Below are 16,797 nucleotides of genomic sequence, written 5' to 3' on the forward strand. Positions count from 1 at the left end.
ATATATGTAAAAAGAGACAAAGTTCTAGTCTGCAAGAAACTTACAACTTTTTTGGAGGGAAAACTATTGGACTACTTTCAAAGGTGTGTTCCAAAAAAGTAAAACAAAGTACCTAACTGCCAAAGGTGCAATATTATTTGAACATAGAAAGGAAAACTTTAAACTTAAGAGAATGATGCTGTCTTCTTGTGTTTTATGTTTTATTCTACATTTTGAAGATTTTTAAAAAATCATATAAATTAATTAGGCCTTTCAAAAAAATTATATTTCATTTCTAACAAAAGGTTGATAAGCACCCAATGGAGAGTGAAAATGAAATGTGATCGTATTAAAAAAAACAATAAAAATATGACATAAATAACCAAAAGGTACTCATTTATCGATAAGAGCAAAGAGAATGGGAGGTTGTGTTAGAGGTGAGAGAAGATGACAGTTTAAATGGACACAACTTGACTATCAGGTGAAAAGAAGAAAATTAAAATCAACAGCAAACAATACAGAGAAGTACAGGGCACTGACATACTTAAAAAGAGAGTTGGCTATTCTGAGGATGAATGCCTAGATATCTGCACTGGTACGAGGAACAAACAACTTAATAAAGCTATTTATGCTTAAATACTAGGGAAGAAAAGTATTGTTAAGCCAAGAGATACGCATGGAAGATCTGACATGGGTCAAGAACTTCCATTTTCTAAGTTCACTCATGTCTACCTCCCAGGGTTGCTGAGATGATCAAATGAGCTAATGGATGTAAAGCACTTTGTAAACTTTAAGGCACTATATAAATGCCACTTTTGATTATTTTTCTTTACTGAATAACAAAGGCCATTAAATATGCATTCAAATGGAAAAGTTGTAGAATGAGGGAGAACAAGTTCAGTGCCATGTATATAGTTGTGAACTATTAAATGGGTTGACTTCGGAAGAGTTAGCTCAGTGGAATGTTGTGCCCAAGAATGGAACAAAATCTCCATCACTTTTGTGGTGAGAACCAAAAAGTCTGTAGTAAGCACACACATTGACATTAGATTGCTTATATTAAAAAAAACAAAGTATAGTCTTACCTTTTTGTTGTAAAAATGCTGAAGCAAAAATTACAAACATAACACCCCCCCTTCACATCTATCGGAACATCAAACAAAACATACAATATAAAATCAAAAATAACTAGAACAGAAAAGTTTTAAGTCTGACCTTAAAAATATTGAGCAAATCACTAGTTGAAGCAAGATCAAAAGAAAGGGCATTACCCCAGCTTGTTGCCAGATGTGAAAGAACCCCTACTGCATGGGGCACAGATGGTATAAAAGGGGAGTAGGGGAGAAAGCAGATTCAAAACATAAGGCAAATAAACCTGGTTCAACTTATACAAGTAAGACAGACAGTTCTAAAGAATGAATAATTTTGAATACAACTGATAAGATTTTCAATTTGGGACAAATGGTCCAAGATGTTTCCATCAAATGTCGGCATGCCCATTTAAGTCCTCAAATTCTTTTAATATTTTAATTATTACAATGAAATGCCAAATAATTAATATGGTAAAGTTTTAAATGATGAAATTGGGAAAACAATATTTTTCTTACTTAACCTTGAAGTTATTTCTTAGTGTCACCCAAAATATCAGAGGACAGGCAATTTCTGCTTGTTTAGTTTTTTTTTTTTTTTTTTTTTTAAGATGCTTTATTTTTTTTGGAATAGGAATTTTATGACATACTATCCAAGGTCCATTCAATTAATTTTGAATGTTGAAAATTTTTATTTGTTTAAAGGTTTGGAATAGTTAAAATTTAAGTTAGTTCATGTTTATTCCTTCATAAAGTACTTTCCCATACAGAACAGTCAAATCAAATGATAATAAAATTTATATCCACACGTTAATCATTCAATGTAGAAAATGCTTCCCCAGAATCATATTTGCCTTTATCCATATCTCTATATATACAGTTCCTAATTAGATAATCCAAAACATGCATGTGTACAAAGTAAAATTACAAGAAAAATCATAACCTTTAATTGTTGAGTTTTGACAGTTGAGATACATATACATACACATCACATTAAAAATAGAGGCCTTTTAAAAATTAGGCATCATCTAAAAACACATTTTCCATAATAAAATTTCCAATCATTAGGATACAAATGTAGAAAATATATCAAACAGTATTTTATAGAATAACCTAATGGCAAATTTAAGAAATATATGAAATGTAGCTCTAAGTTCCTGTGCCAATAATGAACAAAAATCTTATTAAAATTTGATTTCATGACATTTGCTGATCATTCATGCAAACTTATTCATTCTTAAATTATTTGACAAGTTTCTCTATTAATAATACTTTGATTTAGTAATGACTTTACTGTGCTATTAGAAATGACAATTAATTTTAGTAAAAAATCATCCATAGGCAACTCTGATAGTCATTTCAATAGTTCTGTTATTTTACATGCACTTTTATAGCTCTATAACATTCATTTAATCTTGTTCAATGATGCTGAACCCCAGATGCCATAAGACATTATAGAAAAGTAGTTACTGCACATATGGAGTAACCACTTTTTCTGAACATTAATTTTCTCCTCTAAAAATACTGAAATAATATATAGAAAATAGGATCTACTACTCCATATTGATGATATAAATGACTTCATATTGTGTGCTTGTAGAAATTTGCTAGATTATTTTATTGTGACCCCAGATATAAAGTTATTATTAATGAGTATTGTCTGTACACACCTAAGTAATGGCAGATTCCTCAACACTCAGAGAAGCATTGGCAATATAGATTTGAACAAAGTAATTTGATAGGGATTGAGGAGTTTCCTTGAAATAACTCATAACTATAAACAAAATGGAAATAATAAAAAGTTGTAAAATAAAAGATTATGTTTTTTTCTTTCATCATTTTAATGTCTGAACAGTCTCATTCATTCAACAAAAATGTTAATGTATTTACTCTGTATAAATACTGAGGAAGAAAGTATTTAGATGCTTTAGGATCCTCAATATAATAACCACATGCACACTCATGGTAACACATATATGTGTTATATGCACAGTATATGTAGTAATACAGTCTCTACCCACATGGAGGTTAAGGTTCAGTAGACAAAACAGAGAACTTTAAGATACAACACTGAAATATTAGTGCATGATGGAGTTGCAAGGAAATTGAGAAAGCTTTATGGGAAAACTGGCCTTTGGGTTAGGTTTTAAAAGATGATTAAGAATTCAAAAGGCTTTGTTAAAAGCAAAGGAGGTCATTCTAAGCATGGAGAACAGTGTAAGAATAACAAAATATACTTTAATGTAAAAAGTAACTTAGTTTAGACTTTAGGTGAATAAACATTTTAATTCTGGCTGTGCTTTTAAGGTATTTTTTTGGTCCCAGTTCTATTAGGTTGACCTAACCAGCAGGAGCAAGGGAAACCAATCAGACCAAATCTCTCATTTTACAGATGAAGAAAATGAGTCCCAGAGATATTAAACTTCACTCTTGAAAACTTTAATGGTCAGAACTGCTCTAGATTAACCTCATATCATCAAAAATGTTGGTAAAATTATGTCTCCGTGCAATTCCTTTCTGAGTATTCCTCAGGAAAGAATTCTAATGACTAATTTTTCCCATAGAATTAACCTTTAGTTCTATATTCCATGAAAATAACTTTTTTCTTAGAAGAGTTCTATCTAAAAATCTCCCAAATCAGTCCAGAGACTAGATTCCTATAAGAACAAAAAGGAGGGAGATAGTGTGGTTTAATGGGAAGAGTTGGCCTTAGTCACAAAGATTTGGGAACAATTCCTCTCCTGCTCTGAGACCTAAATTGCTTAATTTATTTAGGTGCTCCAGTTCACTTTTTCAGAACTGTGTTGCAAGGAAGTTGCTGATTTATCTGCATTTTTAACTGCATCCCTAAAAGTTTCCTCTTTTTCTGAAATGCAAAGAATGGGGACTTAGAATTAGGATGATTTTGGGGGTTGAGTCTCACTTCTGACATTCACCAGCTGTGTGATTCTGGGCAAATACTTTCTCTTGTATCTCAATTTTCTCATCTGAAAAGTGAAGACATTGAACTAATTGGGCATGGATGTCTGTTCTAGCTCTTAAGGAATGATCCTATGATCGATTAAGCAAGAGGAAGTCCTCCGTGGAATGGTGTGATTCCAGGAGTAATTCTTGTTGGTTACTGAGTTGTAGCTAATGACCAGAGGCTACTTGGTTTGGGAGTCATGAGATAGGTTCAAATTTCGCCTTAAACATTCCCTGGCTGTGTCTTCAAGGTCAAGTAAAAACCTCCCAGAACCTCAGTTTCTGTAGTCTGTAAAATGGGTCTGATAATAATTAAACTGTGTGGCTCACACACAAATAGCTTTCTAATGTATGCAAAGTACTTTATATTGTAATAGCTCTGTGTAATTTTTTACATACCTAGTTAATTCTCAGGATAAATTGTAACTGTTTTTTTTTTCCATGTCCCTAATCCCCAAATTTTTTTTCTTTGTAATGTTCAATTGCTTAATAGATTTGCAATGCAATACAATATTCCATTTTTAAAATCACACAAGGAAAAAATATGTCCAATGACCAAATAATTTGGCTGTCACCAAGGCATCTGAAATGATTAGAGTAAAAACAGAATGTGTGGTTATTTTGGTCAAATCATATCTGAAATTAGATCAATCATTTCATTTCAGCTCATGATATAGACATTGACTCTTAAGGTAGCTATTCTCTATATATCATCAAACCAATGGATTTCCCCTGCTCCCCTGCATCCCAGAAGGTATCTGGCTCACCTAGTCCACCTACTTAAGTTTATGAATAAGGAAACTAAGGGCCAGAAAGTCAATCCTGAGCAAGCTTGAAGCAATTTTGGATATTTGTCTTTGCATTCCCAGCTCCAAACATAGAACCAGACACTCAATAAATCCTTAATAAGTGATTGTTTAATTGAACTGAATAAAGTAGCAGTCAGGATTTGAATCCAAGTCCTGATTCTAACAGCCTGCTGTAGAAGTGTCAAACTTGCAAAATTCCCTTGATTAAAATGTAATTAGGAAATTTATAACAAAATAAATAAAAACACAATGTAAAGTGAATTTGTGGCTTTCTAAGTCAATATGTATCCTTCAAGAATCAATTTCTATTCAAATCTGACACAACTAGTCTACTAGGCTCCTGATACACTTTAGGTTTATTCAGCCTACTATATTCACAAAAAGCAAAACTGAAGGGGAAAGTTTGCTTAATCCAATTTATCGTCTGACTTTAAAAGTTGTCCCAATCCTAGTTGTAGGAGAAACATTTCAAAATAGCAACAGTAGCTGACATCTCTATAGCATTTAAAGGTTTAAAACAGTTTTCCCCCAATAATTGTGTGAGATTGCATATGTTTCACAAGTGAATAACCCAAGTGGGGCAGCAAGATGGCAGAGTAAATAGAAAATTGGGTCTGGAGTCACGAAGATATGAATGCAAATCTGGCCTCTGACGTTTATTAGTTGTGTGACCCTGGGCAAGTCCCTTAACCCTATTTTCCTCAGTTTCTCTCTCTGTAAAATGAGTGGGAGAAGGAAATGGCAAACCACTCCAGTAGCTTTGTGAAGAAAACCCCAAATAGGGTTACAAAGTCAAACATGACTGAACAACAACAAAACCAAATGACCTACCCATAGTTATATAGTGAATTAGTGAAATAGGATCCAAACCCATTTTGTGGCTCTTCATGGCTATTTTGATGATTACTGATGATGTTACTTTGGTGTCTTGCCTATGTCTTACTGTTACCCTGTATATTGTGTTTAGATCAATAAAGGATGCAGTGGGCCCAGGACTTAAAATATTTCTGCTGCAGGAGTACCTACAGGAAATTGTGAGGAATAAACACATCTTTGGTTCTGCCACAAAGTCTTGTTCTGTGGGGGGAAGTGGGGAAAATGCAGCTTTTTGAATTCAGAGAAAGTCCAAGGCTACATATGCTTACTTGAAAAGCCATTTGCTTCCATGAACTTTTGGAGAAAGTGAATCTTAGAGCCTGGGTAGTTATGGATTTGGCACCTTCAATGACTTGGCTACAAATATTAGAATTCTAATGAAAGTCACCACTTCAACTTGGCTGAAGATTAGCAAAAGAGGCTGAAAAGAAAGGCACAAACCACACAAAATGCTTCCTTGCATCTCTACATATCATTCTCTCCTTTAATCTAGGAAGTTAATGAGAGGTTTTAAAACTGATTAAATCAGCTTAGCTCATTCAAAGGATATTATGAACCAAATATTCAATTAAAACAATTTCCAAAGTAAAATTTAACAAAATCCTCTTCTAAGGTAATTAAGATGATAGGTTCTTAACATTATGTAAATTAAAGTCTTTTTAACAACCACTAATTTTGAGAGGTGCTAAAACAATTGCTTAAGTTCATTTGGCCAAAAAGCCATTTAATGTGCCAAAGTCAAGTTTTTTAACTGAAATAAGAGAAACTAGCAAAAATTACACTAAGGTTAATATTACTCTTTTTACTTAGAAAACCTACATGCAGTCTTTATCACAGATACATATATTTAAAAGTAAAAATACTTCAGGTTCAGTTTACTAATGAAAGATACATTTCTTATTCTTTTGGAAATAAGAGTCACTTATATAATTGCTTGATGAAAAATTAAGAAACAAGTTGAACGTCAGTAAATTTATTAAATAAGCAGTTCCTTGTTTTCAGAAAAACAGGTCTATTAACACTTTATATTTCAATTTGAAATCAATGAAACAACTCAATTTTAGAAAGTTTTTTATTGATAATGTAAGTGAACTGCACAATTTATTATTTATAAATACAGCTGGAATTCTAAAAATGTTAAATGGAAAACTTTATTTATTTATAAACATATATTTCTGATGACTATTTTAAATCACATCTTTGCTGTTCAACTTTGCAAAGAGGAGTTAGAAATATTGGGCAAAACAGTGGTGCTGAATCCTTTGCCCTGTTACAAGATTTATAACCTTATGTTACTTGCCAATAATCCTGAAATAGAGCAAAAAAAAAAAAAAAAAGAAACAGTTTAAAAAAAAAAAGCACACCAAAAATTCTTGTGCTTTTTCCAGGTAGGTATAGACAAAGACTTTCTAGAAAAAAGATATGGATATCAGTGCAATATGAACAATTCCCAAGTGAAAACACTAATGTCATTCAGTGGGGGGGAAAGAAGAGCCTGTACATTTGTTTCTACTCTGCAGTTTCTTATTTAAAAAAAAAAAATAAAAACAAAAACAAAAACCCCAAACAGCTAAAATTAATAGTTCTTTGGTAATATAATAAAATACATCAACAATTCCAATAATTAATATGGATAAAATGCAGTCAGAGTTCAACTTTGTAAATATTCACATTTACACTGCAAATGAGAATTAACTTTCTGTTCCTAAATGAAAAAGGGAGGGGAAAAAAAGTGCTCCCTTAGAGCACTATCAATAATGTGAAACTACACAGAACACAAATTAAAAATGAAAATCCATTTAGCAAAATGCTTTAGGATTGATTTGAAAAACCTTAAGTAGGTACCTATACCCCAAATTCAGAAGGCAACAAACTTAATTCAGAGCAATTACATTATCACCTCCCTTTTTCAAAAGAAGCATCAGGTTTCCTATGAAGTGAAAGCCCCCTCTTATATTCTTAAGTAATGCTTTCAAAAAACCAAATGAGGTCCTGGTTAAAAATATTCCCAGAGTGGATCATTGTGAAAAGGTACTCATGGTATTCACCATAAATCATTTTTTGATCTTATGTTTTGTAAAAAAACAAACAAAATTCCCCTAACTCCAAACCTTTAACCCACCAATGCTTGTACTCTTGTCAGTGCAAAATCAGATCACTTTACGTTAGAACATGTAGTACAATTTCCCTTTCTCCTGAAACAAAAAAATGAGCAAAAAAAATTTTTTGATAGGAATGTTTCACCACAAAAAATTAAAATGCCTGGTTCCCCAAGCCAGTCTCCTTTATGGATAACATGATCGGGAAGAGCAGCATTGTCAGGGCTGTGCCTATTTGCCCTTTTAAGAGAAACCAGAACCTTGTACCTCAAGGAGACAGGTCTATGTAAAACAATAATTAGATTGAAGAGAAACTAAAAAGATGGGAGAAATAACAACCAGAATGAAAAGAACAGAGAAAGAATCTAAAAGGCCCAAAGCAAGTAATATCACGTTAGAAGTCAACACAAATCCTTTGCCATCTGCAAGTTGGAGAGCTAATTGCCCAATCTGAGAGGATAAAAAACACATCTAAAATGGCAGCATCTTGCTCCAGTAAGTCTTTTCTCCACTCTCCCTCCTGCTTAAATCATGTCCAAAACCAACCAGCAAGGACAAAGAATTCTGTACAGAGTGCAATTAATGTTTTCCACGTCCACCTTCAAAAGCATGATGTTCTTCATGGGCTAAAAGGACAGGAAAAAAGGAGAAAGAAAATAAAAATTTTAAATGAATGATGGAGCAACCTCTTCTAAGCATTTTATTTTATTTTTAAAATGTCAGTGAAAATTCAAATACCATTTCCCCAGTAACTGTTCACTAATGCATTTGTTTCCTGGGATATATAATTAAAATAAAAAACAAAGCATAAGGAAACAATAGTAATGCTGTCTGATTCTTTTTGCTGTGTCCAAGAAACTAAGACTGGACAAGATGATGAAGAAAATATGTTGCTCAAAGTGAGATCCACAAATTAAAAAGTGTCACATGGAATATATCAGAAAAAAACATCCCAGCTAAGTCAATATACTATACAATCTTGTTTTAAAACACAAACAAAAAACAATCTAAAAAAACAACATGAGGTAGTAAAAATAACTATGTTGCTCAATTAGAATTTAATCAAATGGTATTTTATAAAGTCAATGCATATTTTGCACTGCAGTTTTCTTCTACTTCATTCTCTATAGGAACAAACAAAAAAAAAATCTATGATGGTGGTCATCTTTAGACTTTCTCCTATTTACTAATTCCAGTGTCTAATATGGGAGAAGAGTTGACAATTATGTTCTATAACTTGATAAGATGACATGTTTTACATGTTTAAATGAAAAAAACTTAGAACCAAAGTTTACAACATTTCCTCCTGAGCCAAGTGCCTAGTTAGAAAATTTATGACCTGGACGGCACCTTCTAAATCCAAAGACAAATGACAGGGTCAGACAACTTGATTTTTTGGTTATCTTTTACTCAGATAGGTAACAACATTTCAGAGCTATGCCAAGGTAGGGGGAAGAATCAGGACAACTAATTTGGTTTCATGCTTTGGGATTCTACACTTTAAAGTGTCCTGGTCAATAGAGATGTAAATAAAATCAACAGGAATTTACTAAGTGCTTACAATGTGCCAGGCACTGTGCAAAACACTGGGAATACAAAGAAATGCAGAAGCCGTATTTGCCATCTAAAGAGAGAGATAACATAAAAATAACAATGAACGTAAAAGACATGTAAACTGGAAGTAATCTCAGAAAGAAAATACTACCAGTGATGAAGACAGGCAAAAGTCTCCTAAAGAAAGGCGGGCTTTGAGTTGAGAACTGAAGGAAGCTAGGATTGGTGAGCTGCCAACTGGTCATTTAAAAACTAAAACTAAGATGGCTAATCAGCCCATACCCTTTACACTACTGCAAAAGCAAAATGGTGAGTCCGTCCTTCCTTTCCCAATCTAAATATGATATACCTTACAACTTTTCATGTCTATTACTATTTGACTCTTTACACTGCAAAGGCAAAATGGTGAGTCTATCCTTCCTTTCCCAATCTAAATATGATATTCCTTGCAACTTTTCATGTCAATTACTTTTTGACTTCTTTGAACTTTGAAAATTATTTTAATCTTAACCTCAGTTCACTCCTTAAAAAACAAGTGTAGAAAAGTGTGAATTACCTCAAGATCTGTATTCTTCTGAGGGTAACTTTATGTCTCACAGACTCCAAATACAGAACTCCAACTTTGAACATTTCAATTGTGATGTCTATGCATTCAGTTAAATGCCCTACTTTTTTTTTGGTCATTCTGCTGAAACACTATTTATACTCAGCAACTACTTTCCAGCAAACAAAATCCTACTTTGTAAAGTACACTCTCCTAAATCAGTTTTTCAATTAACTACAGGAGTGAGATGCATGCTATTTAATTTTGATTATATGCCCAAATAGTGACATTTGTAATTGACTAGAATGTTGTAGTTTCTTCACATTGATTTTAGTGTCTTCAGTGTTTGTTTTGTTTCTTTGGTTCTGCATCATTTCTTGCAAATTTTCCCAGATCACTCAACTATTCAAACATCATTCTTTATGAATACTATACTTTAAAACTAAGTATTTTTCACAGCTGTGTCTATTTAGTCATTTTCTTCCTTTCCTCTTTCTTTTCCTTCCTCCCTTATTCGTTTGTTACTTCCTTTGTTCTCTCTCTTTTTTTTTCTTCCTTCTTAGACCTGTTAGGGCTTCTGTACTTCAACAAAAATATTTTGGCTGAAAACTATACATGGATAATATAGATAATATAGAGTACAAAGTATATAACCTATCATATAATAAGTGCTTGATAATTGATTGACTGATGTATAAATTGCATAGAAAGATAGTATAGAAATGTTCCTCCTACTTTCTGTTCAGAGGTTTCCCATTCCATTCTTCAGTACAAGCTCAGTATAAACTAAGATTTTGGCCTAACATGAATTCTATGACTAAAAAACAGATTTAGACCTGAAAACAAAAGTTATTTACAGTGAAATCTTGTCAGATTTTATATCTATCTATCCATCTATCTATCTATCTATCTATCTATCTATCTATCTATCTATCTATCTATCATCTATATAAAATTTCCTTTCAGACTGACTGGCTGACTCAAGTATCAGATCACTTCTCTATGTGTATGATTTCTAACATACCCAGAATATGTCGATTCTTGAGTTCTTGAACTCAGAACAAAAAGTATTGTCATTACACATTACATTCACAAAGTTGGTCACCTGTACTCAGGTTCACCCTAAAGCTGTCGATGTCACTCAGTGAACAACATTTCTGGCAATTCCTTATATTTCCCAAACAATTATGCAGATAATCCTACTGAGCAAAGACTAACTATCTTGCAGAGTCAGAAACATTGTTAGTGTTTTAATCAACATTAACATGATAATAATTTTATTTAAATTAAAATCTGGATAATTTGAAATATTTTAATTTTAATATATGCCATTAAAATATGATTTTCCTACTCAGAAATTACACTTGTCTTTAGCCATGATTTTCAGTGGCATCTCTACTCAGTTTGGCCATTCAGCTTGACTAAATTAGCTAAAAATAAACTGAATTCTGTTTTTTTTTTTTCCCCCAGCAAGCACAACAATTAGTTGCTAAGCAGCAAATCATACTGCCACATGGTCAATCTTATTAGATCACTAATGTGGACTCAAAAAGTAGTCTGACTAATTATTTAATGAATGTGAACAATTTACATTTCGCTGATTCTAGATCAACTCAGATTGACTAAAATACTCCAAAACACAGAATCACAGAATTTTAATATCTTAGGACTCATTTAATACAATACTTTCCTTCTACAAGAACTAAATTCCAAGGAACATAAATACCTTGTCCACAGTTACACAGCAGAACCTGCATTAAGACTAGAGTTTCCTGATTCCCAGGCCAGGACTCTTTACCACTTTACCTCTCAATATCATACTACTAATCATATCCAAATGGATGGAGAAGAATAGTCTATTCCATTCCATCAAGAAAAACAAAACAACTCTGATATCAAAAGTGTTGTTGCAGTAGTTTGTCATGATTTTTTTTTTTAAATCTATGTTGGTGCAGCAAGCTAGATGTCAAAGTGGATAGAGCACTGGCCCTAAAGTCAAGAGGACTTGAATTCAAATCCAGCTTCAAATATTTAACAAGGCCAAGTCACTTAACCTCAACTGCTTTGCCAAAGAAAAATCCATGTTGGACAAAACATGTAAAAAAGTAAGCTTTCAATTATTTCTTTTCTTTTTCTTTTTCTTTTTTTGGAGAATGTAGCTTTATAGTATCTATAGTACAAAACAGGCATGTACAGTTACCATTTCCCCCTGCTCCAAGTCTAAGGAATACTATTTCTCTAGCAACTCCTCCCACCACTCCCTTTTTGTTTTTCATCTTAATTTAAAATGAAGAAATTCCTCACATTGTATTTTAACTATAGCTATGAGTTCTTTAGAACCTAAACAGTTTGACTTTTGTGCCTCTTATTTTCACAGAAAATTTGATCAGTCAGTCAATCTTAAAACATAAATGATATTTTAAGCTCCTTCCATCTTTTGGCAGTGGAATTTTGAGAAAAATGAGAAATTTGTTCTAAAAGTTTGTATATTTTAAACACTTCAGATATTTCAAAAAAAATTTAAAATGGGTTGTGCATATATATACTAGAAACTTAGAATGCTCACTGGATAAATAAGGGGCAGTTCTAGTCTCCAATTTATCATTAAATTATAACTCAGCATTTGCTGACATTTTAACATAATGTACAAAGCTGTTTTCTTTATAAGAAAATAAAATTTAAAAGTACACATAAACAATAGATCCAAATTCAAATGGAAACTCTGGGTCAATATATACATGTAGTTATATTTTAACCATGGTAAGTAAATACATTTTCAGTTTCTGCATTTATAATTATGGATAATAAGGAATGGTTAGCATTTCAATATAACATCAACCATTTTTATATCTAGAACTAGCCTCACCTTGTAATACAAATGTTATATATTTGAAATTTTTGTTTATGGGAGGAATGACTAAAGATTTATCCTCATCTGCTCATATAACAGCCTTTTAAAATTTTAGTTTTGCATCTAATGCAATCATTCCTGAGTATGGCATATATAAGATAGATTTAATTTTTAAAAATAACAAATATTTTATGTATCTTTATTTCTGACTCACACAGGAAGGAATAAAATCTGGTCTGAATTAGGGAGACTTTTTTAAACACATAAGAATTTCAAGTGATTTTTTTTTTTTTTTTTTTTACTGATTAACAATATATTTTCTATTTTTAAAAGTAAAGTTTAGAATGACCTAGAAGGGAATAATTGGAACCAAAGTACTTACGTTTATAAAATACTGCTTTGAAAGATATGTGTGGCAAGAGTTCATAGATCTTTTCTAAGACTGTTGCTTCACTTGCTAAAGAAGCATTCACATTCCAGACTTGAACAACGTCTTCTCGATCACGGACACTCACACTAACCCCTATTACATCATCATCTGCATGGAGAACAGACAGGATCAAGGGAGAAATGAGTTAATCTTTTGATTCAGAATATATAATTTTGCCCATAAATTATGGATGAAACAAAAAAGGAATATGCTCTAAGGATTAATTATATTTTAAATTGGAAACATAATCAGTTAAAAGCTAGCAAACAAGTGATTTTATAGCAGCACTTTTTTCAGCAGCAATGTCATGGACTGGGGCTCCACATAACTGAAAAATATTGTTCTAAGCATCGAAGCATTTAAAAACTATTATTATTAAATTCATTTTTTGAGGAAATCATTCTAATATTTATCACACATTTCCCTGACATCTTAAACAAAATATAATGAAGTTAACCATTTCTTTATGACTGTAGATTAGGGACAGCAGTTGTTATAATGAAACTCTCATGAGCTATAGAGATATGGATATATCTGTTTCACTGTGGACTATCTTTCCCCAAGTTCTGGTCCTGATGCTGACTTTTAAGTTGATAAGCTGATATCTTTGTGCTTACTTGTAACACCTTCTACTCACATAGCTATGCTTAAATTGAGATTTCTTTTCTATTATGGGTTGGGAAAAGAGGTAATCAAACTTGTTAGAACAATGTCTAAAAGTAGGATAAATATATTGGCAGTGTAAACACAAGGGGATTTGTGTTCAAATTCAAATGTCTTATGCTTACTGCATGACCTCAAAAGTCACTTAAGTTCCCTGAAAAATGGAAGAAGAGAAATTAACGAGATGACTTTCAAGTCCCTTCCTCATCTAGATTTATTATCCCACAATCTATTGGGACATAGTGTTATGGATAGTTGAAGGGACTAATGATCACTGGACAAGGTTTTATTATAATTATTATAATGCTCACATTCCATATTTATAGATTCAAACAAACCTGGAACTCAAAGGAACTTCTGAGGATATCTATTCCCATGTAATGGTGGTAGTCTTAAGTAATATCTCTGGTTTCATATTTTGATTACATTAAGACAAGTGGGTTGTGCTGCAAACAGCACCCCAAAACTTGACATTCAGTTAATAAACTGAAATACAATATCAATATCAATATCAATAAATTTAGAAAATGATAAATTTATACATTATGTACCTGATTTGTTTAGCACATGTCAAATTTTAGTAACTTTGTTGTAAGTTTTTCCTAAATTCATTTGTGTAATCAGATACAATTTAAATAATTATGAGTCTTATTCTAAAATTTCCTTTTTAAAATTCACTATATTCTTTATTTAAAAAATAATTTGAACCTAATAAATGGTACTTATTTTTCAGCTACAAGCAGAATTGATATAGCAGGAAGAAAGCTGAGCTGATGGCTAGAAAACCTAGGTTCTAGTTTTGCCCCCGGCTCTGAGCTATATGACCTTGGGAAGGAGGGGAAAAAATTTTTTTATTAAACACTTATTATATGCCAGGAAACGTGTTAAGTGGCAAAAGCAGTTCACTTCTCTAATCTCAGTGTCTTCATCATTGGGGAAAAAAATAAAAAAGAGGAGGGATTGTATATAAACACACACACACATACACACACACACACACACCCTTTTTAGAAAAAAATGTTACTATAGTTGGCTTCCTTTGAAATCCTATATATTTTTATTTTATGCATTTGAAAACAAGACTCTGAAAAGGAATCTATTGTATTCTGAAGAATACAAAAAAGGTAAAGAAACCTTAGCCCTCTGTGGATGGGTGTGAATGTATTTGTATATGTGTGTATGTGTGTATATATATATATATGTGCATATATATACATACATATATACATATAATGTGTGTATGAATATATATCTATTAAATATATCTATGCTTAACTATAGCCTGCTTTGGGGAAGTGAACAGAAGTGAAAGGGGGAAAAAAGAATGCAGTAAAAAAAGTACACAATAGAGAATGAAAGAACAACCTACATGGAAGCAAAGAAAAGATGGATACTCATGAATATAATTTCTGCTACTGTTATATATACTTTTTTGAACTGGAAATTTATTGTTATAGATCTTGAATCCTCCCTGTTGTTCTGCTGGGCACATGACAATATTCTGTTTTGTTTTTCTCTTCTTTCTTTTTTCTATTTTTCTTTTTTAATAAGAAAAAAAAAAACTTAGACTAGATTAGATGGATGGAGATATTCTAGTTCTGATATTCTGCTATTCTAACAATTTCTATTTTGAGATAGCATTTTTATTTTGTGGTAGTAATAAAACAACTCACTTTAGGGGAAAATAAACCTCTTTGCAAGTAATTTTAATAATATATTTCTTCACAATAGAAGAAATTATTTATGCAAACTGTTCTGATTTTGTTAAAAATAGAAACAATGGGCTGATAGATTTTCAGTTTTCAGTTAAATTTAATCTGGAGATTATATATAATGTGTATGTATATACATACATATATGTGTGTGTATATGCATAAATATATATGCATGTATGTAAATATATATAGAGAGAGAGATGAGAGAGAAAGAGACACATAGAGAAAGATACACAGAGACTGAGACTCTTACTTGTCCAGCATATCATATCCATGAATATGGTCACCAAACATAATACATGAAGTATAATGTAAATTATATGAAAGGGCATTTCTGGCTATCCAGGAAACATACATTTTATTTATAAATGGAGTTAGCCAGCAGAACATGACCTTAATAAAATGTGTGTTATTTTCAGAGACAGTTGTGTAACCATAGATATTATTTATTTAAGCTGGTCAGCTATTTTTTACTTAGTTCATCTTTCCTAGTATCTGAAACAGAAATAATTCATACAGAAAACTGCCTCTCAAAGGGACTCACATGTTTGTAATTACACATGAGTCATATTTTTAAACATTTCACCAAGTTACTATTCTCTGTTAATGCATAAAGATTCTTTACTGTTAAGCCAATTATTTCATTTTAACCCAACTGATCTTTAAAGTAGCTAAGTTGATGTCTAAGAAGTAAATGTACTAATAAAATTAAAAGACCTTAATCATTTAATTGGTTGTAGCTACAAACTGCTTGACTATGGATGGTTTCTATCTTCTTTTTGAGAGAATGATTTGAAAAACCATAAGCTCTTTATTCTATCAAAATATTTTTTCAAGGGAGTTGAGCTTGAGTTAAAGACCAAAGAGAGAGAAACAGTTGATATACACTTATCCACAATCTGTCTGAATGAAACATCTAAGGAGGACTCAAAATGAACTTAAATACTCTCCTTTTTTGTGTGCTTAGTTGACTAATGTTTAGTCATTTTTCAAGACTTTGGGAAATCAACTCAGCATTTAAAAAATAGGCTAGCAAGGTTCTGAAAGCCCTGAGCTTATCATCACTGATAGAACACAGAAGATGGACCAGATGAAAAATGCACAGAGCATTGCACAGAGAGAAGTTGAGGGTTAGCCCTACTCCCTCTGCAGCCTCAGTTGTGGCTTGAAAATGAAAGCTTTGTACTGGTTCTCCAGGAAAATGCAAGAAGACAAAGGGGGAAGG

General features: G+C 32.1%; 1 protein-coding gene across 1 annotated transcript in view; it reads right to left on the reverse strand.

The window, feature by feature from the left end:
- Positions 1 to 6,774: 6,774 nt before the first annotated feature.
- EIF4E3 (eukaryotic translation initiation factor 4E family member 3) overlaps positions 6,775 to 16,797 on the reverse strand; it is a 50,745-nt gene continuing 40,722 nt past the window's right edge. The window contains exons 6-7 of the mRNA XM_051980821.1: positions 13,147 to 13,302; positions 6,775 to 8,441 (exon numbers count right to left, since the gene is read on the reverse strand). Coding sequence (XP_051836781.1) covers positions 8,395 to 8,441; positions 13,147 to 13,302 — 203 coding nt within the window. The 3' untranslated portion in view covers positions 6,775 to 8,394. The remainder of the gene's footprint in view (positions 8,442 to 13,146; positions 13,303 to 16,797) is intronic.

The sequence above is a fragment of the Antechinus flavipes genome, chromosome 1 (assembly GCF_016432865.1).
Source record: "Antechinus flavipes isolate AdamAnt ecotype Samford, QLD, Australia chromosome 1, AdamAnt_v2, whole genome shotgun sequence".
NCBI lineage: Eukaryota > Metazoa > Chordata > Mammalia > Dasyuromorphia > Dasyuridae > Antechinus > Antechinus flavipes.